This window comes from Oncorhynchus tshawytscha, linkage group LG24 (genome assembly GCF_018296145.1).
Source record: "Oncorhynchus tshawytscha isolate Ot180627B linkage group LG24, Otsh_v2.0, whole genome shotgun sequence".
Lineage (NCBI taxonomy): Eukaryota > Metazoa > Chordata > Actinopteri > Salmoniformes > Salmonidae > Oncorhynchus > Oncorhynchus tshawytscha.
Genome location: NC_056452.1, coordinates 4,302,247 through 4,327,110, shown reverse-complemented (window position 1 = coordinate 4,327,110; position 24,864 = coordinate 4,302,247). Strand labels below are relative to the sequence as shown.

At 39.9% G+C, this 24,864-nt stretch overlaps 1 protein-coding gene across 2 annotated transcripts in view; it reads left to right on the top strand.

The window, feature by feature from the left end:
• LOC112223837 (integrin alpha-X) overlaps positions 1-24,864 on the top strand; it is a 67,115-nt gene that overhangs the window by 2,728 nt on the left and 39,523 nt on the right. For both annotated transcript variants that reach the window (XM_024387091.2, XM_024387092.2), the window contains exons 2-16: positions 1,050-1,155; positions 2,088-2,191; positions 2,676-2,746; positions 2,887-3,001; positions 3,305-3,432; positions 5,002-5,144; positions 5,247-5,397; positions 6,959-7,109; positions 7,417-7,490; positions 7,673-7,796; positions 7,877-8,010; positions 15,189-15,329; positions 15,444-15,656; positions 15,851-15,984; positions 24,698-24,840. In XM_024387091.2, the coding sequence (XP_024242859.1) occupies positions 1,050-1,155; positions 2,088-2,191; positions 2,676-2,746; positions 2,887-3,001; positions 3,305-3,432; positions 5,002-5,144; positions 5,247-5,397; positions 6,959-7,109; positions 7,417-7,490; positions 7,673-7,796; positions 7,877-8,010; positions 15,189-15,329; positions 15,444-15,656; positions 15,851-15,984; positions 24,698-24,840 (1,932 nt within the window). The remainder of the gene's footprint in view (positions 1-1,049; positions 1,156-2,087; positions 2,192-2,675; positions 2,747-2,886; positions 3,002-3,304; positions 3,433-5,001; positions 5,145-5,246; positions 5,398-6,958; positions 7,110-7,416; positions 7,491-7,672; positions 7,797-7,876; positions 8,011-15,188; positions 15,330-15,443; positions 15,657-15,850; positions 15,985-24,697; positions 24,841-24,864) is intronic.

The following is a 24,864-nucleotide window of genomic DNA, read 5'->3' as shown; positions in this document are numbered from 1 at the left end:
CTGATTTTCACTCTCAAATAATAAACAAATAAAAAATGTATTTTCTAAGTCCACAACAATGCTTAAACCATATCAGGAGACCGTTTTTGAGGTCGGGGAGGTTGTAGTTGCCCTTTAATTCAAACGAGCAAAACAAATGCTCTCCCTATTGATACAAATCAACATTGTGTCATTCTGTCAGGTAGACTGACATTTTTGTCAACATTTTATTGGCAAGGTTTTTTGGGAAAACCTTTAGAAATGTTCATGACGAATGAATTGTGCATCGCAAATAGCCTACTAACCAAGATTACGGATCAAACTTTTTCAATACCTGGTTTGCATACCGATTGTTGCCTTAGTTAGCATTTACTGGTCGATACCAGAAGTTGAAACGTCTTTCCTACCTACCAGGTGCTGATGTCATTATTTTGTGAACTGCTCCATGCAACAACCAGTTGAGAGCTGCGCACTCTTTTGCCTTCAAATGATATTCCGCAGGGTGGCAGGGTAGCCTAGTGGTTAGTGTTGGACTACTAACGGTAAAGTTTGCAAGATCAAATCCCCAAGCTGACAAGGTCAGCCCCTGAACAAGGCAGTTAACCTGTTCCTAGGCTGTCATTGAAAATAAGAATTTGTTCTTAACTGACTTGCCTAGATAAATACATAATACTGTTGAAATGAGGCTAATTGTGCTCCAGACGTGAATATATTTAATGTGCTTTGCGATTGTGTAGGCAACTTTGTGCATGTTGTCCTACATAATTAATCAATCGTATAACTACACTACTTCGATATGCAACAGTAGGGATTAAGTAATGAGTATAGGCAATGCCCACTGAAAAAAAGTGGGTATAGGGCATATACCTGTGTATATCCTCCACTCAGTGGCGGTTGGTGCCATTTAAGATGAGGGAAGACCAACCGCCACTAGCTGTCCCAGTCAAGTATTTGAGATCGGTTTCAATATCTTACACTCTTAAATAGATTCTCATACATGCTTTGAAAGAAAATGTGGAACGTTTGGGTTGTGGTAATGCTCTTTCTGATATATTGTCTCCTCTGCTTAGTGCCTCAAGGTGCTTTGGCATTTAACATTGACCCAGTTGCTTGGAAGTATGTCAGCGAACCTGCTGCTGGGTTTGGATACAAGGTGGTACAGAATAACCCATCAAGGTAAGAAAAATCATATGGAGATAAGTCTAGTGACTTGGTTTGACTTTTTCTTTCATTTTCAAAAATGTGATTTTCCTCATTGGCCAGTGTATTAGGTACACGGAAATGGTTCGTAGTGGCTTGCGATATAAAGCAGGCAGACAAGCATCAAGGTATTCAGTTACTGTTCGATTGAATGTTAGAATGCGAAAAAATAAGTGACCTAAGCGACGTTGAGCATGGTAGGATCGACGGTGCCAGGGGTGCCGGTCCAAGTATCTCAGAAACGTCCGGCCTCCTGGGCATTTCACGCACGAGAATGGTGCTATAAACCAAAAAAACAAACATCCAGTCAGTGGCAGTCCTGTGGGTGAAAACAGCTCATTGATGAGAGGTCGAAGGAGAATGGCAAGAATCATGCAAGCTAACAGGAGCGACACAAACAGGCAAATAATGCAGTACAACAGTGTTGTGCAGAACAACATCTCAGGACTCACAACTCATCGGTCCTTGTCATGGATGGGCTATTGCAGCAGATGACTACACAGCTAAAAACAAGAAGTGGCTCCAGTGGGCACGCGATCAGCAACACTGGACAATTGAGGAGTGGAAAAACATTGCCTGGTCCGACAAATCCCAGTTCCTGTTGAGTCAGCATTTGGCCGTAAGCAGCATGAGTCTATGGGATGACATCCATTGTTCTCTGATTGGCTAAATGGATCAGTCTCGTAGCAAAACTTTACCTCAAGATTTGACATGTTGAAACTTGGAAACCCCAGCAGCTGTCTTGAGACGTTCTAAAACTAGACTGCTCAGATCAAGTAAACTTTGTTCTAAATCTGTATAAAAATGTCTTGTCGCATCTTATGTATCTGAAATTGGCTTAATCATTTTTGGTGTTGTTTTTTTGTCAATTAATATAACATAAACACACCTTTGACCTCTATCACAAGCTTGCTTATAAGTGCCCCCCTGGATCAGTATAAGCAAAATAGGAGGGGACAAGTTTACCGATGTCTGGTCAGAGATTCATCTTGCATACCATTGTCATTACAAGGTATGTATGGTAGAATATACTACTCAAATATCTCTGTTCATTAGCAATGGGACATTTCTTGATCACTGTTGAGCCTACCTGTGCTGTCGGATGAAAACCTTGTAATTCTATTGTTGCCAATTTTCCATCTTTTTTTTACATATGAAAGGAGTTACTTCCCTAAATGTACTATACACATTATATGACTCTAGGACTAACAAAATGTATTCAAAATAGCTTTTGAAGTTTGATAATTGTATGTTCGTTAACAGTAAAATATGGCTGTTTTTTCCATTTCCTAAAATATTTATATTTTGGAGATATGAGGTTTTCATCTGACAGTGACAATAGACTTCTGTAGAATAAGAGATGAGTTGAGAGACGGTACTTGACTAATCTCTAACAAGAAAATCTAATAAAAATAAAAAAAATGGGGGGGGGTTTAATAATACAAATACAAATCTAGATGTTTATACCGCAAATTCTCCCCTGTTGTGTTTTAAAGAGCCCAGTCATGGGATCAATATGTCTCTTGGTTTGTCAATGACAAAGGATCCCGAGTCACTAAACACCATGGTGAGTGGAATGTGTGTTCACGTCTTATCAATACATAGCCGTATTGATGAAAAACCACAAGGAAATAATCAAATTGGTGCATTGCTTTTCATGATTATTATCATTTTGTTCATTTCTCCAACCTTCTGTTCCTTATATAGGTATGCGGACCAACCATCCCAAGAGAGTGCAAATCCATCACCACCTACAATGGGATGTGCTTTGAAATTGACCAAAGTCTTAATGTGAAACAACCTGTCCCTTCATCTCTGGAAGGTAATCCAAGGTTGTATTCTAAGGTAGTCTGGTTGGTTGAGTCAATATTAAAAGAAAATAGACCTATTGTGGTGCAGATGCTGTCTTATTTGTATGTGTCACGCCACAGCACGCCACATAATTAGGGAGGGTTATCAGTGCCAATTCTTAAATGCAATGCTTAAATGCTAAATTGCAATGTGACAATGACAAACGCAAATGCATTTAAAGCATTTACATTTAGCACTAATGGTGGGGGTCTCTACCATTTGACTTCAAATTGTTTTTGCTCTGTTCTGCTCTTTTTCTACACATTTTTACCAGAATGTCCTGGACAAACAGACATAGCCTTTCTATTGGATGGCTCAGGAAGTGTTAACAGAGTTGATTTTGAAAAAATGAAAGGCTTCGTGAAAGATCTGATCAGGGAATTTCTGGAAAGGGATACTAAGGTAAGAACTACATTACATGTTATTATAGAAAGAAAGCTAAAAGATGCACTGTTTTAATTGCATTCATTGGTGATTACTCAAAATATCATTGGTGATTATGGTTGAGGTCGGAAAAAAATGATATATTTTCAATGATTTCTCAATAAACTGAAAAGGATAAGCTATTTATCATCCTTTTGTTTTATTCAAATCACTCTGAATTGAGTGACTTCATTTATAATTGACCACAACCCTGACATTGCTCAACATAACAATATTTAGTCAAATATGCAACATGTAGTTATTAGTTTATGTAGACTGGCAATTGTATTTGTTATGATGAGATCAACAATAAAAATGTCACTGAGGTATTTATATGACTAAGCTTCTTGTTGGTATTTTGAGTGTCTCCGTTATACTGATAGATACAGTCACTACCGAAATGCACCCTTGATAAAGATCAGAAAAAAAGACTATAAAATAAATAATACAAATGGTGAGCTATTTTGTATGCCAAAACAAAAAGGTAAGTTATATTATTTTATACTAATACAATTTACTTTACCCAGTACCAGGATATTTTATCCAAAAACCCGGTGGCCTCTGCCAGGAGGCTGTAACTTGGCCATAAGTGGCTCTTCCAACAAGACCATAACCCCAAGCACACATCAAAATTCACAAAGAAATGGTTAATTGACCATGAAATCTACATTTTACAATGGCCATCTCAGTCTCCAGACTTGAAAACCTGTGGTTTGAATTGAAGAGGGCAGTCCATAGGTGTAGACAAAGGATTTCAAGGATCTGGAATTATTCTGTATGAAGGAATGATTTAAGATCCCTCCCAATGTGTTCTGAAATCTCGTAAAATATTTTAGAAAATGCTCAGTGCTGTTATTGTAACGGTCTGAGTGTAGTGGGTGAGGAGTCAAGCACAGGAAGCAGAGTTCAGGGGAGTGCTATTTTAATGCACTGAAATAAACGTTGAACATAAGCCAACCCTCACAAAAACACAGGGCGTACTGAACAAACAAATGCCCCAAACAGGGGGACTTAAACCGTCCAGGGAAAACCCACAAAATGGGAAAACACAAAACCCAATAGACGTGCACACAAGTACACCAAACAGACGATCACAATAATTAATCCCGCACAAGGAACCCTGCGGGCCGGCTGACTAATAAAGCCTACTACCTAACTCAAAACAGGTGCACACAATCAACACATAAGGAGGGGGAGGAAATAATCAGTAGCAGCTAGTAGGCCGGCGATGATGACCGCCGAGCGCCACCCGAACGGGAAGGGGAGTGTCCTTCGGTCGGAGTCGTGACAGTTATCCTCACAAGGGGAGGGAGGGTGCTGGAGTATTGAAAACAGGGGTGCCAATAATTTTGACCTCAATCTTTTTGAGAAAAGAAAGATTACTTGTTTAACAATTTTTTTTATAGCAATTGTATTAGTATAAAATATTTTTTTAATTCTGAGCGTACCATATAGCTCAGTATTTGTATTATTTATTTTATACAGTATTTGTTCAGCCTTATCAATTGTCAATAATTTTATACACGACTGTTCTCTTCCTTTTTACAGTTTGCAGTTGCCCAGTATTCAGGCTATTGCACTATACATTTTGACTTAAATACATTTAATGTCATGAATCGGGATTATCAAGTGAATAGTATTGCTCAACAAGGTGGAGGGACTTACACGGCAGCATCCATGAAAAAAGTTGTGTAAGTGCATAATATTTATGTAGATTTCCTCATAGAGTCATCATACAGAATATTACCATACAACATGTTAAAGTGAATCTACAACCTTTTCTGATCAAAAAGCCAAGAGGTATTTTCAACGAGTAGAGGATCCAGACCAAAGGCAAAGAGGATCATGATAGTCATTACAGATGGACAATCAAATGACAGCGGGATGCTGAAAAATGCAGCCTCTGAGGCTGAAGCCAAAAACATTATTCGTTTTGCCATTGGGGTAAGTTGTTTGCCTCAATGTTTCTTTGTACACCATACTATGCAAAATAATATCTTTTTCATTACGTGTTATTATATTCTTAAAAAAAAGAAATTCTAAATTGATCAATGCCTCTTTTGTATTCGAGATTTTGTCACAGATCTCGATAAAAGTTTTACATGTTACATAGTTGTCCTGTGCAGTCACATTTTTATTACATTAAATAGACTTTATAGACTTATTAAAATCACAATATTTGTATTTTTTGTTCATTCATATACAGTTTAAGTTGGAAGTTTACATCCTTGGGAGCAATTTCCAAACATCTAAAGGTACCACGTTCATCTGTACAAACAATAGTATGCAAGTATATACACCATGGAACCACGCAGCCGTCATACCGCTCAGGAATGAGACGCGTTCTGTCTCCTAGAGATTAACGTACTTTGGTGCAATAAGTGCAAATCAATCCCAGAAAAACAGCAAAAGACCCTGTGAAGATGCTGGAGGAAACAGGTACAAAAGTATCTATATCCACAGTAAAACAAGTCCTATATCGACATAACCTGAAAGGACGCTCAGCAAGAAAGAAGCCCCTGCTTCCAAACCGCCATAAAAAAGGCAGTCTACGGTTTGCAACTGCACATGGGGACAAAGATCGTACTTTATGAAGAAATGCCCTCTGGTCTGATGAAACAAAAAATAGAACTGTTTGGCCATAATGACCATCGTTATGTTTGGAGGAAAAAGGGGGAGGCTTGCAAGCTGAAGAACAGCATCCCAACCGTGAAGCACGGGGGTGGCAGCATTATGTTGTGGGGGTGCTTTGCTGCAGGTGGGACTAGTGCACTTCACAAAATAGATGGCATCATGAGGTAAGGAAAATTATGTGAATATATTGAAACAACATCTCAAGACATCAGTCAGGAAGTTAAAGCTTGGTCGCAAATGGATCTTCCAAATGGACAATGACCCTAAGCATGCTTCCAAAGTTAAGCAAAATGGCTTAAGGACAACAAAGTCAAGGTATTGGAGTGGCCATCACAAAGCGCTGACCTCAATCCTATAGAAAATTTGTGGACAGAACTGAAAAAGCGTGTGCGAGCAAGGAGGCCTACAAACCTGACTCAGTTACACCAGCTCTGTCAGGAGGAATGGTCCAAAATTCACCCAACATATTGTGGGAAGGTTGTGGAAGGCTACCTGAAACGTTTGACCCATGTTCAGCAATTTTTAAAGGCAATGCTACCAAATACTAATTGAGGGTATGTAAACTTCTGACCCACTGGGAATGTGATGAAAGAAATAAAAGCTGAAATAAATCATATTCTCTCTACTATTATTCTGACATTTCACATTCTTAAAATAAAGTGGTGATCCTAACTGACCTAAGACAGGGAATTTTTACTAGGATCAAATGTCAGGAATTGTACAAAACTGAGTTTAAATGTATTTGGCTAAGGTGTATGTAAACTTCCGACTTCAACTGTATAATGCCACTACTCAGAAATTAGGATTTTTGAATGAACAGCGACTTTAAGTATTAAAGTATTATTAAGCAACTATTTCTGGATTTCCTCAGGTGGGCAGAGCCTTTTCTTCGTCCTCAGCAAGAAAGGAGTTAGAAACAATTGCCTCCTATCCACCAAGCAACCACATCTTTCAAGTGGGCAGCTTCCAAGCACTTGACCAAATCAAGGATACATTACAGAACAGCATTTTTCCTATTGAAGGTATGGTTGCTTTTCTTGATGTGTCTGTCAAGCCACTACAGTCCTCATCAGTCCACCACACCATTGCAATCTAACTTTTAATGAAATGTGAATGAGGTGTTTACCCATCTTGAATATCTGTCCTGCTAAAGCTTGTATGAGTCTAGCTCTACCTTAGTTGATTGTTAACAATAACATAATATGTAACCTACAGGACATACTGTATAATACTAACTCATGTGAATGTTGATAGGAATCAGACCATCTCACCCTGTTAAACCACTTACGTGAATGTGATATCTCAGACTGTCTTTTTTTTGTATTGCAGGATCTCAGACTACTGGGGAATCTATTAAGATGGAAATGGCCCAGGAGGGATTCAGTGCAGTATACATTCCTAGGGTAGCAAATACTCCCTTGTCCATAAATGGCTCAAGTCCTGCATGCTTCCACATTGGCTGGCTTTGCTTTCGTGCCAAGCACTAATCCTGTTTTCTGGTCACTAAATTAAAATATAATTGCATGTAATATAAGTCAAATAAAATGTATAGTCTTCAATTAGTACATTTGCCCATCCTTGCCAGAGAGGATTCCAGATGGGAGCTGTTGGAGCCTTCCAATGGAGGGGGGCTTACCAGGAATACACAGGGAGCACTTTATACCCTACACCACAACAGAGTGAGAACATGGAACCAGATAGCTATATGGGTGAGAAAATCTACTGAAATAAAAACACCCAAACGTACACTGTTATTATTGGCTCTGACCCTGTGAATTTCCCACCTCAGGGTACTCCATGGCAGTTGCTACGACACACACTCGCCAGTTTACCATTTTAGGTGCTCCAAGATTTAAACACACTGGACGAGTGGTGGTTCTTCCGTCCAGAGACACAGACAAGCCGATAGAATTTTCTGGACAGGTTTGTAGACAACTTAAACATTGTTGACTGAAAATAATGTTGAATATCATAACTTGCGTTATGTGGGTAGCAGCAGACCTACAGGTAAATCCTGAACCAGTAGCAAATTGTAAAATAAAATTATGACACAGTGTTGCTCCATGATTATTATAGGTGATGGATTCAACCTGAGAATTTTTGTCCAATGAATGAATGAACAACATTTTAGTTTGTTTGAGATTTGATCTTGTGAAAGCTAAGTGGGTGTTCCCCAATTTGGCAAAAGAGTTGCCCAAATGGCCCATCCGATGAATGAAAGGTGCCTTGTGCTATGTTTTCCTATAGTTTTATCAGGTTTTCACTCTCAAAATCACACCGTTTTATAGAAAAATTACAAAGATATGTTTGAAGTCCACAACAATACTTAAACCATATCAGGAGACAGTTCAGTGAGACAGCGTATAGGTCTGCTGATTAAGTACCTCTACGTGCGGTCATAGGCTCCGAAAGTTCTGGCAGTGTCATATTTATTTTGCCTTTAGTGTGGCTGTTGATATTATCCAATCCGGGTGACTGACCAATAGGAACACGGCCGGCACTGAATATGCAGTCATGTTTACATGACACATCTGAAATCAGGCTACCTGATGGGATTTTGATGAATGCGCAAAATTGTCAATCAAAATAAAGATGTGATGAAACCAAGATTGAACTCTTTGGCCTGAATGCCAAGCGTCACGTCTGGAGGAAACCTGAAACCATCCCTACGGTGAAGTATGGTGGTGGCAGCATCATGCTGTGGATATGTTTTTCAGCTCAGGGATTTGAATCGAGGGAAAGATGAACGAAGCAAATTATAGAGAGATCCTTGATGAAAACCTGCTCCAAAGTGCTCAGGACCTGAATGCCAAGCTTGTAGCGTCATATCCAAGAAGACTCAAAGCTGTAATCGCTGCCAAAGTTGCTTCAACAAAGTACTGAATAAAGGGACTGAAGACTTGTATTTTTAAATGTTAATAATTTTGCAAGTATTTCTGAAAATCTGTTTTTTTCTTTGCCATTATGAGGTATTGTGTGTAGATATATGAGGGAAAAAAACAATTGAATCCATTTTAGAATAATGCTATAACATAATGTGGAAAAAGTCAATGGGTCTGAATACTTTTCAAATGTACTGTATAAAGTTTGTGAAAAATATGTATAAGATGCATACTTTCCGAACTCAGCCTAATCATTGCAACAATTATAGCTGCTTTTAGCAACGCAGGTGTATTTACATACACTAGTGTTGATCCCTATTGTATTGGGTTGCACATAAACAGTCTGCGGGAAGCCAAAAGTTAAATTCAATTTAATTTCAACTTACTGTGCTGGTGGCCAAGACGGTTGGACAGGGAGTTGAGACTAAATATCTAAAGGAATGTATTATTTAAACAGACTTTACAAACATGGGTCTGTTGTAGACCCATTTCCTCCATGCTTAGGGATGGATCAAAATGTACAGAATTGGTACTTGGAGAAAAATGGGGGAGGGTCATGCTTGTTCAATTACAGTCAAGGGGAAGGTTTAGTCATTTTAAAATCTAGTCCAGGGGATGGTCATGTAATTTGTAATTCATGAAATATCAATTTTCTCAGTGTTTTAGAATTAGTTGCTAGATATCAATGTGTGACGATGCCACTCCTCATCTCTGATTCTCCACCTGCCGCGCAATATCTAGTGCACCTATTGGCTATTTAATGTGGTCTCAATCAAATGATCCATAGCCTTAGACTATAGGCTATGAAGTGCATGCTCAGAGAAGCACACAAAGTTATATTTCTAAGATAAATAAATAAACTAAGCTCCATTACACACTGCAATTCTCTGCTCTGCTTTTGCTGATCAGAACCTTTTTTGTGTGCTGCCTGATCAATTCTCTGCTGTGTAGGCCTACAGTGGCAGTTCAGGAGGCGAGTCAAATGCTTCTTCTGAAAATATATTTTTATTTGGCCTAGTCCCAAAAAATGCAATATCTTGCGGGCAGACTAACCTATATAGCCTATGTTCTGTTCATTTTGAGAAGGAGGGCGAGAAGATGAGGATAATGACCGGAGGTCAACTTTAATAGCTTGCTACTACTATAATAGATTTTTTTTAAACGCGATGTTTCTTGCCCATTATGCATTTATCAGAGTTATTGACCTCACAATAAGCCAGATTCGAGTAACTTACATTGTGGTGCTGAAACTTGAAACCGCAGGCGTGGCACAATCAATCGGAAATGGACAACTCATGGTGCTGAAAGTAGGCACATTTGAGTAGGCATTTAATGATTTCAACCGTCTTCATTTTAGGCTACTAACATCAACAGGGCATTGTGTTTCAGACAATTTCTTGCTATTTAAGTCATTTAAGCCTGTTTGAAATGCAAAATTAGGCTATAGGCTACTACAGTGCCTTCAGAAATTAATCATACCCCTTGATTTAATCCACATTTTGAGAGTTTCAGACTGAATTCAAAATTGATTTAAATAGATTTCTCTTCTCACCGATCTACACACCGATCTACCCCATAATGACAAAGTAAAAACAAATTGAGAAATGTATAGTATTCACACCCCTGAGTCAATACGTTGTAGAAGCAGCTTTGGCTGCGATTACAGCTGTCAGTACTTCTGGGTAAGTCTCTCTAAGAGCTTTCGACACCTGGATTGTTCAACATTTGCTCAATATTCTTTTCAAAATTCTTCAAGCTCTGTTTTTGGTTGTTGATCATTGATAGAGAACCATTTTTTTCAGGTCTTGCCATTGAGTTTAAAGTAGAATTAAGTCAAAATTGTAACTCGGCCACTCAGTAAGATTCACTGTCTTCTTGGTAAGAAACTCTGGTGTATATTTGGCCTTGTGTTTTAGGTTATTGTCCGCTGAAAGGTGAATTCATCTCCCAGTGTCTGGTGGATAGCAGACTGAAGCAGGTTTTTCTCTAGGATTCTGTGTTTAACCCAATTCTATTTATTTTTTTATCCTGAAAAACTCCTCAGTCCTTAATGATTACAAGCATGTCCATAACATGATGCAGCCACTATGCTTGAACATATGGACAGTGATACTCATTAAAGTGTTGTATTGGTTTTGCCCCAAACAACATTTTGTATTCAGGACAAAAAGATAATTGCTTTGCAGTATTACTTTTGTGCCTTATTGTAAACATGCATGTTTTGGAATATTTTTTTAAATTCTGTACAGGCTTCCTTCTTTTCACTCTTTCAATTAGATTAGTATTGTGTAGTAACTACAATGTTGTTGATCCAGCCTTAGGAGAAAACTATCACAGCCATTCAATTCAGTAACTGTTTTAAATCCACCATAGGCCTGATTGAAATTCCTGAGCATTTTCCTTCATCTCCGGCAACTGAGTTAGGAAGGACACCTGTGTCTTTGTAGTGACTTGATGTATTAATACACCATCCAAAGTGTAATTAATAACTTCACCATGCTCAAAGGGATATTCAATGTCTGCTTTTTTATTTTTTACCCATCTACCAACAGGTGCCCTTCTTTGCGAGGCATTAGAAAATCTCCCTGGTCTTTTTTGGTTGAATCTGTGTTTGAAATTCAATGCTCGACTGAGGGACCTTACAGAAAATTGTATGTGTGGGGTCAGAGATGAGAGTCATTCAAAAATCATGTTAAACACTATTATTGCACACAGAGTGAGTCCCTGCAACTTATTATTTGACTTGTTCATACTATATATGGTGCTTTTCACTATTGCACTGGTGTTAGCAGACATTTTTGGGGTGGAAGTGCTAGTGTTATTTGTGTTTCCATCACCAGGCCTGACACGAAGATGGTGCTGTACTGGATGGCTGCTGTTTTGCACGCTCCAACCCAACTTAGCTATTTTGTGATTATTTAGACGTTTTATTTTTGTTGTTATTTCTTACAACCGACAAGAACTCTTGAACATCAGATCGGCAGTTACTTACCACAATTCTGGCTTCAACTTCGACTCATCTGCCCTGGGCTCTCTCTGTAATTCCAACCCAATTTTTGGGCTACCCAAGAGGAAACATTCGTTCTCAGAGCATGCGCAAAACAGCTGGCAGGCATATTCACAGTCATTTTCAACCTCTCCTTGTCCCAGTCTGTAATCTCCATATGTTTTAAGATGACCACAATCATTCCTGTTCCTAAGAACTCTAAGACTTAATGCCACAATGACTCATTTCTGTAATCATGAAGTGTTTTGAGAGGCTGGTTATGGCACACATTAACTCCACCGTCCCAGCCACCCTAGACCTACTCCATTTTGCGTACCGCCCCAATAGATCCATAAATGACGCAAACTCAATTGCTCTCCTCACTACCCTCACCCACCTAGAGAAGAGGAATACCTATGTGAGAATCCTGTTCATTGACTACAGCTCAGCATTCAACACCATTGGCCCCTCTATGCTCGTCACCAAGCTTAGGCTCTGGGTCTGAACACCTCCCTCTGCAACTGGATTCTGGACTCCCTAACGGGCTGACCCGTGGTGGTGACGGTAGGCAACGTCACCTCCACCACGAGCACTCCCCCATCCACATCAACGGGGTGGCAGTGGAGCAGTTAGAAAGCTTCAATTTCATCGGTGTCCAAATCATTAAAGATTTAATATGGTACACACACACACTGACTACAGTGCCTCTTCCCCCACGGGAGGTTGAACAAGTTTATTTAATCTGCTGCAGCACGGCAAGAGGTACCTGTGCATCAAGTCTGACACCAACAGGTTCTTCAACAGCTTGTCCCCAAACAATACGACTGATAAATAACTAACAAAATAGTTACACTGACTATCTGAGTTAACCTTATACCTTTATCGACCTTTTATTTCAATCTTTGCACTCTATGCACACTCACAGGGCCCAACACACTGTCACTCCAACACACACACAAACACTCACTCCATAATTTGCTCATGCACACATAATATGCATATATATTTACTCTGTTACTCTGTTTATCTTGCATCCTGTTGCCTAGTCCCCTTACCCTTTTATACATATCTGCCTCCATCATTCCAGTATCCCTGCACAACTTGAAATGAGAAGTGTCAACAAACTTTGCATAATCAAAACGGTTGCTTTGTGAGGTGTTAACCATGGAAGGTCTTAAAAAATACATTTGCATTCCACACTTGTGTGTAACAGGACAAATATAAGCAGCCCCAAATTATTGTTATTGTACCGAACAAAAATATAAACTCAACATGCAAAGTGTTGGTGCCATGTTTCATGAGCTGAAATGAAAGATCCCAGAAATGTTCCTTACCCACAAAAAGCTTATTTCTCTCAAATTCTGTGGACAAATTTGTAACATCCCTGTTAGTGAGCATTTCTCCTTTGCCAAGATAACCCATCCACCTGACAGTTGTGGCATATCATGAAGCTGATTAAACAGCAATACCATTACACAGGTAAACCTTGTGCTGGGGACAATAAAAGGCCACTCTACAATACAATGCCACAGATGTCTCAAGTTTTGAGGAAGCGTGAAATTGGCACGTTGACTGCAGGAATTTCCAACAGAGCTGTTGGCAAGGAATAGAATGTTAATTTCTCTACCATAAGCCGCCTCCAATGTCATTTTAGATCATTTGGCAGTACGTCCAACCAGCTTCAAAACGCAGACCAGGACCTCCACATCCTGCTTCTTCACCTGCGGAATTGTCTGAGGGGGAGGGTGGGGGTGCTGAGGAGTATTTATGTCTGTAATAAAGCCTTTGTGGGAAAAACTCATTCTGATTGGCTGGGCCTGGCTCTCTAGTGGTTGGGCCTAGGTCCCAGTCATGTGAAATCCATAGATTAGGGCCTAAAAAATGTATTTCAATTTAATAATATGAACTGTAACTCAGTAAAATTGTTGACCATTGTTTTGTTAAAACTTCTTATGGATACGTGGGACGGTAGCGTCCCACTTGGCCAACATCCAGTAAAATTGCATAGCGCCAAATTAAATTGCTATAAATATTTAACTTTCATGAAATCACAAGTGTAATACATCAAAATAAAGCTTAACTTCTTGTTAATCCAGCCAAGATGTCCGATTTCAAAAAGGCTTTACGGCGAAAGCCATGCAATTATCTGAGGACAGCACCCCGCATACAAACACATGATAATCAGATTTCAACCAGGCAGGTGTGCGACAAAAGTCAGAAATAGCGATATAATATATGCCTGACCTTGGAAGATCTTCTTCTGTTGGCACTCCAAAATGTCCCAGAAACATCACAAATGGTCCTTTTGTTCGATAATGTCCTTCTTATGTCCCAAAAATGTCCATTTATTTGGCACTTTGATTCAGAAATACACCGGTTTCAAATCGAGCAACATGCCTACAAAGTATCTAATAAGTTACCTGCAAACTTGGTCCAAACATTTCAAACAACTTTCCTAATCCAACTTCAGGTACCCTAAAACGTAAATAATCGATACAATTTAAGATGGGAAATAATGTGTTCAATACCGGATAAAAACAAAGTGAAGCGCGGTCCAGGTCATGCGCACCAAACAGTAGAATTCATCTGGATCCATCTGGAGTGACACTCACAAAAAACAGCCGTATTTCTTCATTTCTCAAAAGAAAAACATAAACCAATTTCTAAAGACTGTTGACATCTAGTGGAAGTCATAGGAACTGCAACCAGATTGATATTAAAAAGGGCTTCCCATAGAAAAAGAATGGAGAAAAAATGTTTTCCCTGGATGGATTGTGCTCGGGGTTTGGCCTGCCAAATCAGTTCTGTTATACTCACAGACAATATTCAAACAGTTTTAGAAACTTCAGATTGTTTTTTTTTTACAAATGTACTAATAATACGCATATCCGAGCTTCCCGGCCTGAGTAGCAGGCAGTTTACTTTGGGCATGCTTTTCATCCGGATGTGAAAATAGTGCCCCCTATCCAAGAGATGTTATTTATGTATCTTCCACTATCTCCCAGCCTGGCCCCAAGTCTGGGTAGGTTCATGGCCCAGGATGTTTTGACTTTTTGACCAAACACTGCTACAAAGTCTGACAGTAGAAATGCACCAATAATGTGGGAAATTAAAATAATGTTTAATTAATAGTGAGAATAAAAAAATGAAGAAGTGTTAGTGTGATCTGTCAGAAAGGTTATTTGTTATCTGGCGGGGAAATAATCATAATTGTGGTTCTCTCATTCTTTCAGATTGGCGCTTATTTTGGTGCAGAGGTCTGTGCAATGGATGTGAATAAAGACTCATATAGCGACCTAGTCCTCATATCAGCTCCGATGTTCACAGACAGAGACAGAGAGGGCAGGGTATATGTCTGTACCATCAATGACAGGGTAATTGGTAGATCTTTTTTTGATTCACCTCATAATTGACCAAATCTGACAAAACAATTGATAAAAACATGTTTCAGCCTGATCACTTTTACTGATTGCCTGTTTTTCTCCCAGTCTGGGGTGGCCTGTCAATTAAATGCTGAGATGACACTGGTGGGGGATGCAGGACAGATGGGCAGGTTTGGAACTTCTCTTGCCCCACTGCCTGACCTGAATATGGATGGATTTAATGATTTAGCAGTCGGAGCACCTCTAGAGAACGATGGTCAAGGAAGTGTCTACATATTCCATGGGACGAGTAGTGGAATCAGCAAAATCAAATCTCAGGTATGTGGGAGAAAGATAGAAATTGAATGAGGGTGGAGGATATGAGCATAAAGAGAGACAGACAGACATTGTCTCCATTCTTTAAACTAAAGTGTAAATCCACTAGAGAAACACGGCAGAGATAATTGAAGGTGTAATAGAAAATGTGATTATATCTACTGTGTCTTTTTCTCTTTCTTTCCATCTCTTAATAGAAAATTTCAGCCTCAGATGTACAGTCTGGATTAAAGTATTTTGGACTGTCCATCAGTCAGACTTCCCTGGACATGAGTTTGGATTCTCTCCCAGACTTGGCCGTGGGATCAAAGGGGGCTGTTCTCTTACTCAGGTATCTCCAAATCATATTTTGAGCTTTGTTTCCAGTGGCAATTAAATTCAAGCCAAGTTAGGCAGGCCTTGATGGGCACAGCTCGAATTGTTTATCCATTGCCTCTAGATTCTAGAGGGCCAAATTTGGCCCGCGGGGTAATTATATTTGGCCCGCGAGACAATACCAAATTACTACTAGAGCTGGCCCGCCGGTATTATACAGCGCATTCACCACTAATACTACGAATCCCATAATGCTCTGCTGTTTTCGCGCGCCAATCAGGACAGGACCCAGAAACGCTCTCTCCTCTGTGACAGTAGTCATAGCAACATAGACGCTACAACTGTCAGCGAGCTAACCCTTCCCAAAAATGGCGAAAAGAAAGGCAGAAAACAGGAGCTTTCTGGACAAGTGGGAGGCAGAATATCTGTTTACATATGTAAAAGACAAACCTGTTTGTCTTGTTTGTGGAGTCAACGTGGCTGTAAGTAAGGAGTACAACATTAGACGACACTATGAAACGAAACACCATGACAAATACAAGGACCTGGACATGACTCAAAGGAGCCAGAAAGTAGAGGAGATGAAAAGAAGTTTGGTTTCACAACAGAATATGTTTAAAAAAGCCACATCACAAAGCGAGGCTGCTGTAAAGGCTAGTTATATAGTGGCAGCAGAGATCGCAAAATCAGCCCGGCCCTTTAATGAGGGAGAGTTCATGAAAAAGTGCATGATGAAGGTTTGTGACCTCGTATGCCCAGAGAAAAAACAAGCATTTTCAAACGTGAGCCTGAGCAGGAACACAGTAGCTGATCGCACATGTGATCTTGCCACCAATCTGTATGACCAGCTGATGGAAAAGGGAAAAGATTTTGTTGCGTTCTCCTTCGCTGTGGATGAGAGCTGTGACGCATCTGATACTGCTCAGCTGTCAGTCTTCATCCGTGGAGTGGACTCAAATCTGTGTGTTACGGAGGAGCTATTAGGATTCAAATCAATGCATGGCACAACCACAGGAAAGGAAATCTTTGAGGAGGTTTCCAAATGTGTAACTGAAATAAAGCTGCCGTGGGATAAACTCGTTGGATTAACGACAGATGGTGCGCCAGCGATGTGCGGTAAAAAGAGTGGACTGGTGGGCATGGTTCGGGAGAAGATGCGGGAAGAGAACTGTGCAGGTGAGCTAACTGTTTACCACTGCATCATACATCAGGAAGCACTGTGTGCCAAAGCCCTAAAGATGGAACATGTTATGACCACAGTAACACAGGTAGTTAACTTTATAAGAGCCAAAGGTCTAAATCACCGCCAGTTTAAATCTTTTCTGGAGGAGTGTGGTTCGGAATACACAGACGTGCCGTATCACACAGAGGTGAGATGGCTAAGCAGAGGAAAAGTACTGAACAGATGTTTCGAGCTGCGTGAGGAAATATGTCAATTCCTGGAAACCAAAGGGAAGGATACAGCAGAGCTCCGGGAGCAAAAGTTCCTGTGTGAGCTGGCCTTTCTCTGTGACATCTCGAGCCATCTCGATGCGCTGAACCTGCAGCTTCAGGGGTGGGGGCGCATCATCACAGACATGTACGCTGCAGTGAGGGCCTTCAAAACTAAACTGTGCCTGTGGGAGAATCAGATGCTGCAAGGAAACCCTTGCCATTTTCCCTGCTGCCAATCCATAAAAGCGCAGATCTCTACCGCCGTGTTCCCATGCGCACAGTTTGCTGAAAAACTCAGTGTTCTCGCCGCTGAGTTTAGCCGGCGATTTGCTGACTTCGATGCCCAGAAATGCAAGTTTGAACTGCTTAGTAATCCCTTCGCAGTTGATGTGGAAAATGCACCAACCAACATCCAAATGGAGCTGATTGAACTCCAGTGCAACGACACGCTGAAGTCAAAGTATGATGCTGTGGGCGCCGCACAGTTTCCACGGTTCATCCCTGACACAATGCCTCAGCTCCGCACCCAAGCTGCTCAGATGCTCTCCATGTTCGGCAGCACTTATCTATGCGAGCAACTTTTCTCCTCGATGAAGATGACCAAAACAACTCACAGGAGACGTCTGACTGATGAACATCTTCGCTCGATACTGAGGATTTCTTCAGCTCAGAGCTTGAGCCCAGACATTGATGAACTAGCATCCAAGAAGAGATGCCAGGTATCTGGCTTGGGCACATCAGATTAGACCAGTGTGCAATAATTAACGTTTTCTTTATGCACTTTTTCTTGCTACAAGGCATGGGCTTGAATGGTTGATTGATTTATTATCATTTTATTTGTAAAATTATTAGCCAGTGGAAAAAGTTTATTTTGGTATTTAAATCAGAAGGCTGCAAATAGAAAAGAGGCATACAATTTTTATTTAAATTTTATTTATTTAATAAATGAATGCCATTGATGTGTTTTTTCATTTGAAATTCGATTTTGCATGTCTCCACTATTAAATTATTTATTGTATGGTAATAAGCGATGCTCCATATTCAATGTTAAAGCAAAACTTGTTTGGGTCCATATTAAAAGGTTAATTGTTCAATGTTGGCCCGTGACTTTGTTCAGGTTTTACATTTTGGCCCACTGGGTATTTGAGTTTGACACCCCTGCTCTAGAATTTAGAAATTATGTCATGTTGTTGCTTATGAATTTGCCAATTTAGCTAACACTAATGGACTAATGTTGCTAGCTAACTAGAATTTGTAGAATGCCCTTGCTGATAGCTACATGATCATAACTAGATAACTAGCTAACAAAATGTTGATAAACGATTTTAATTTACTTTCCATTACCCCATAGTGCTAGTGCTAGTACCAGCTTGCCAAGTGTTTAGCTTGTTAGTTAGTTAAATGGTTACCATTGTCATTTGTTAACTCAATGAATAGGCAAGCTAGCTGGCTAAATTCTTACCTTGCTTACCATGTCATAGCTAGTAGCCTATCTAGCTTATATATATATATATATATATATATATATTTAAATAAGATGTATCTAGCTTGCTTTCTTTCAATGTATCAATATGACCTGGCTAGCTAAAATCCATGATAGCAACATTGGCTAACTAGCTCCCCAGCAAACGGAGGACATCCTAAGGATCCTTCATTTTACTAGTCACTAGGATTCCGCATGATGGTCCTCTGGGAACAGTCTCTCAGGGACCTTTGTCTAGTTCCCTGTCAGTTTCCAGGACGGTGTGGAGAACCATGTCAGGACACTTTCAAGACGTTTTCAGGACATTTGTTTACCAGTCATCAGGATGTTGCGTTATGGTCCCAGGTGTCCCAAAACATTATAAGTAAAGTAATAAAATGTGATGGGGATTTTACGATAAGTGGGACCCTGTTCAGCTAAACTTTAAAATAAACTTTTATCACGGTAACATTTGACACAATCACTTTCATAGTACTGACTTTTCAATATGACCCCATCTGGGATTAAAACTCAACCTCTGATTTGGATTACACTGATCTTTCTGCAGCGCCACAATTTCACCATATCATTTAAACTGACTATTCTCTCATCATTGATTTGATTGACTTAATTCAGCACTGAGGGTTTTCTGTATAGTTGTCTAATGTTGATGGGGGCATATTACTCTATTTTAATGTTACTCGTGAATCACTATGATTAAATACAATAGTTTTTGAGTGAATTTTTTTGCATTGAAGTCAAGTGTCGTGATACAGGTGAATTGAGTCATTGACACAGACATGGTGGCTTAGCAGGATGATTGGAATGCTGTGAACTAAGAGGTTGTGAATTCAAATCCCAGGATTTGTCATATTTGTCTTGAGGACATAATGTAAATTTTAACATACACAATGTAATCATGTAAGTTGAAAACACTATGTTAAAAGCACTGGTTTGTGTATGTGGGTTTTCCCTCATGTTATCAACAGACAAAGACCTTTGACTGAATCAGTGGTTCACCAATCAGGGCCATAACGGGCTCTTCAATAGTAAAAAGGTGTGATGTGTAATGAAACTGATTATTTTAAAATGTTTCTGTCCTGATGATTGATACACTGAGGGTCAAATGCAACCAACAGGCTAAATTTAACATGCAGCTGCAGGTTAGCGCTGGACTTCTTAAAATGCGTCAAAGAATTAGATACCAGACAGATTTGTCTTGGTTCTCTACCCCCAGCCCCGATGAAATGTTGGTCACATGTTTCATGAGCTGAAATTTAAAAAAAACTAAATAAAAAATCTCAGAAATGTTACATACCCATAAAAAACGTATTTCTCCAATATTTTGTGCACAAATTTGTTTACATCCCTGTTAGTGAGCATTTCTCCTTTGCCAAGATAATCCATCCACATGACAGGTGTGGCATATCAAGAAGACGATTAAACAGCATGATCATTACACAGGTGTTACAGGAATTAAATTGTTCTAACACCCAATTAAAATTAAACACTCTGTCAATTCATAAGGATTTGTAAGACCCTTATTTTATAGTAATGGACAGAGCCCAGTCTTAAAGTCAAACAGCAGATTTTATTCACGAGAGTACTACTCCTTACACATTTTACCACAGGTTATAAACTTAAAATGACGTCATTAGTTCCAGGACAAACCCGTGCCATCTCCGTTCTAATACAAAGGCTGCATGGTTCTCACATCGTCTCTCCCTATTAAGATAATATATGACCGAGCCAAGGACCTGCTTCTGAAGATAAGCCTTCTGGTGATATAGTTCATTAATTTCTACCAAGGAACAGACAGTCATTGTTCTAATTCTTGATTATATTTACACACATTATATTCAGTACTAGGATTAAAAAGAAAATTCATACATATATAGTAACATAATAGTATTCTGATTAGTACATATACAGTAACATAATAGTATTCTGATTAGTCAGTCCTGATTGAAATGTATACATAATTAGTCATCATTGATTAAAATTCCCTTAACAGGTGCATCTTGTGCTGGGGACAATAAAAGGTCACTCTAAAATGTGCAGTTTTGTCACACAACACAATGCCACAGATGTCTCAAGTGTTGAGGGAGTGTGCAATTGGCATGCTGACTGCAGGTATGTCCACCAGAGCTGTTGCCAGAGAATTTATAGTTAATTTCTCTACCATAAGCCACCTCCAATGTCATTTTAGAGAGTTTGGCAGTACGTCCAAACGGTCTCACAACTGCGGACCCCGTGTAACCATGCCAGCCCCGGGCAGCTGATGAAACTGGATTCGCACAACCGAAGAATATTTGCAGTCAGAAACCTTCTCAAGGAAGCTCATCTGCGTGCTCGTCGTCCTCACCAGGGTCTTGAGCTGACTGCAGTTTGGCATCATAACTGACTTCAGTGGGCAAATGCTCACCTTCGATGGCCACTGGCATGCTGGAGAAGTGTGCTCTTCAGGGATGAATCCCGGTTTCAACTGTATCGGGCAGATGGCAGACAGCGTTGTGTGGGTGAGTGGTTTGCTGATGTCAACGTTGTGAACAGAGTGCCCCATGGTGGTGCTGGGGTTACGGTATGGGCAGGCATAAGTTACGGACAATGAACATAATTGCATTTTATCAATGGCAATTTCAATGCACAGAGATACTGTGACGAGATCATTGTCGTGCCATTCATCTGCCCAACATAACTTCATGTTTCAGGGAGTGTGCCCCATGTCGCAAGGATCTGTACACAGTTTGTGTAAGCCAGAAATATCCCAGTTCTTCCATGGCCTGCATACTCACCAGACCTGTCAACCCTTGAGCATGTTTGGGATGTTCTGGATCGAAGTGTACGACAGCGTGCTCCAGTTCCCGCCAATGTCCAGCAACTTCGCACATTGAAGAGGAGTGGTACAACATTCCACAGGCCACAATCAACAGCCTGATCAAGTCTATGCGAAGGAGATGTGTCACGCTGCATGAGGCAAATGGTTGTCGCACCAGATACTGTTTTTCTGATCCACACCCTGTAACGATTCTCTTATGGTGAAGGAGAATCGGACCAAAATGGGGCGTGTAGATTGCGATCCATGTTTAATAAACAAATGTAAAAACACAAATCAATACAAACACTACAAAACAAAGAACGTAACGAAAACCGAAACAGTCATATCTGGTGCAAACACAGAGACAGGAACAATCACCCACAAACACACAGTGAAACCCAGGCTACCTAAATATGGTTCCCAATCAGAGACAATGACTAACACCTGCCTCTGATTGAGAACCATATCAGGCCAGACATAGAAATAGACAAACTTGACAATGAAACAGAATGCCCACTCAGCTCACACCATGACCAACCAAAACATAGAAATATACAAAGTAAACTATGGTCAGGGTGTGACACACCCCTACCGTTTCTTAAGGTATCTGTGACCAAGAGATGCATATCTTTATTCCCAGTCATATGAAATCCATAGATTAGGGCCTAATGAATTTATTTCAAATGACGAAAAAAAACACGCCCTGTTAAGAACTCTATTTATTTAAATATTTTATACATATATATATATTGTATATATATTTCCCTATATGAACTGTAACTCAAGTAAAAATTGTGCCATTTTTGCATGTTGCTTTTATATTTTTGTTCAATGTAAAACCATCCCCCCTCTCAATGATGACATATAGCTTTAACATATGAAACGGTTTGAAATATACTATTCCCTTCCAGAAATGAGCCCAATAAAACATTCAGGAAAGGTAATATCTTTAGGTCCTGTACATGGTCCATTTTGCAGGCAGGTGTGCTATTTTAGCAATAAGCATTATCACCTGATGCATGACTCCAATTGGAAACCAAATGCTGGTTGATAACAAGTTTGAAGCATCAGACGTTGGGAAGATTATGAAGGATTAAATACAAATATAAATTATTATTGTCTGTTTTGGAGTGTTTAAATGTACTGGCCCAAGCAGACCATATGAAATATTGATTAACTGGCCTTGTAAGCTTGGCAGATGTGGCCAGGACAGCAGCCAGTCATGAATGTTGAGCCCTGCTCATACATACCCCACAAGACATGCCACCAAGGGTCTCTTCACAGTCAACAAGCCCAAAACGAATTCACGTCAATGCACAGTATTATGCAGAGCCAAGATCGCATTGATTTCTCTTCCATCTCCAATTACTCAAGCAAAACAGCAAAATTACCTTTAGATTGATTAAACATCTCATGGAACGGCGGGGACTGTGAGGACACACACACACTCTAACACACAATATTTTTGTTGTTGTATTTTTTTTTTTGCATTCTAAATTTGTGTGACTGTCCTTGTCTATAAGTGGATCAGTGTTTTGTTACTTCATGTCATTTTTTTTGTGGACTCCAGAAAGAGTAGCTGCTGCTTCTGGAATAGCTAATGGGGATCCCAAAACACAAACAATAAACAGCTTTAGGGAGTGGTAATATGTTGACCAATAGTGGTTGCAATTGAGATCAGCTGTGCGGGTGATCTTAGCACATATTGATGGTTTACCGAGAGAGCACTTCGTGTTGGGATGGTGCTCAATGTTGGTTGCAATTAACCTAAAAACATTTGTTCTAAATTCATCTTGACCCGGTTCTCAATGATGTCCAAGGAACATAGAAGGAACTAGACAAAAGTCTATATAATTATATATTGGGAGTCTCCTAAAAATGGTTCTAAGGACGTCCCCAGAACACGCTGGGAACTAGACAAAAACCTCCAGGGGACCATGACAGAAAGTTCTAAGAAGGCCCTGTAAACGTCCTTGGGGACGTCCCCTGAACAAACTGGGTACTAGACAAAAACTTCCAGGGAACCATGACAGAACATTCTAAGAGGGTCTTAAAAACATCCTTTGGGATGTCCCCCGAACAAACCGGGAACTAGACAAAAACCTACACGAAACCATGACACAAAGTCCTAATGACTCATTTTTGTTTGCAGTGTCGTTTCAAGCTAACATTAGCTAGCTGCTCACCAAAAACGACACTGTTCTAACAAAATGTTATTGTTCAGCAGCCTGGTCTCATATTGAATGTAAATCCAGGACACTCAAATTAGTATGATATCTTACATTTGGAATCGTTGCATAAGACAGAATGTTGCTTAATTAAGGCAAAAACACAAGGAGGGTGGGCTTATTACGCAAATGTGAAGCAACCCAAAGGTAGCTACTTTGCAACTACTTAGCATGTTAGCTAACCCTAAACGTTAACCCTTTTACCTAACTCCTAACCTTCACCCCGAACCCAGCTAACATTTGCCACCTATTTAACATTATCAACAAAAAAAATTGGAATTGGTAACATTTCATACATTTTGCAAATTCCTAACATATTGAACAAATGTGTAACACTTTGTACGTAACATATCACGTGAATTGTAATTTGTCAAATCCAATCAGAAATGGATGATGGGAATCCACAAATTAACACATACCATAAGAATGTAACAATCAAACTAAGTGGAGTGTCATGTCTGACTATTGCAGTAGCTCAGCTAGCTAGCAGCAACAAATCCAAAGCCAAATGTATCAGCATTGAGCGAGTGATCAGCTAGCTGGTGGTTGCATTGTAACGGCGTCACCAGCCTCAACCTAATCCAGCCAGCACCAGTTGTGAATCTGTGCTGTGTTGGCCCTGAACTCCCTGAACCAGCTCAAATTTGAAAATTGAGCCAGCTCGAATTTGGCCCTAATTTAGGTGTCAATGGAAATTAGGCTTTAGAGGCCAATAACTCACCCTTCATTGTGGAATGTACGTATACTTTGAGTATCAAACTGATACATTATATTTTTTTTCTTCCAGGTCCAGGCCTATAGTAACATTGATGGCACGAGTTTCCTTCAACCCACCCAAAATCCCCACCAACCAGGTGGACTGCAGTACACCTCTGAGAAACATTGCTAAAGTCTGTTTCACCATGACCAGACAAACAACAGACACAAAAGGTTTCTGACCTCAAAATTGTTCTT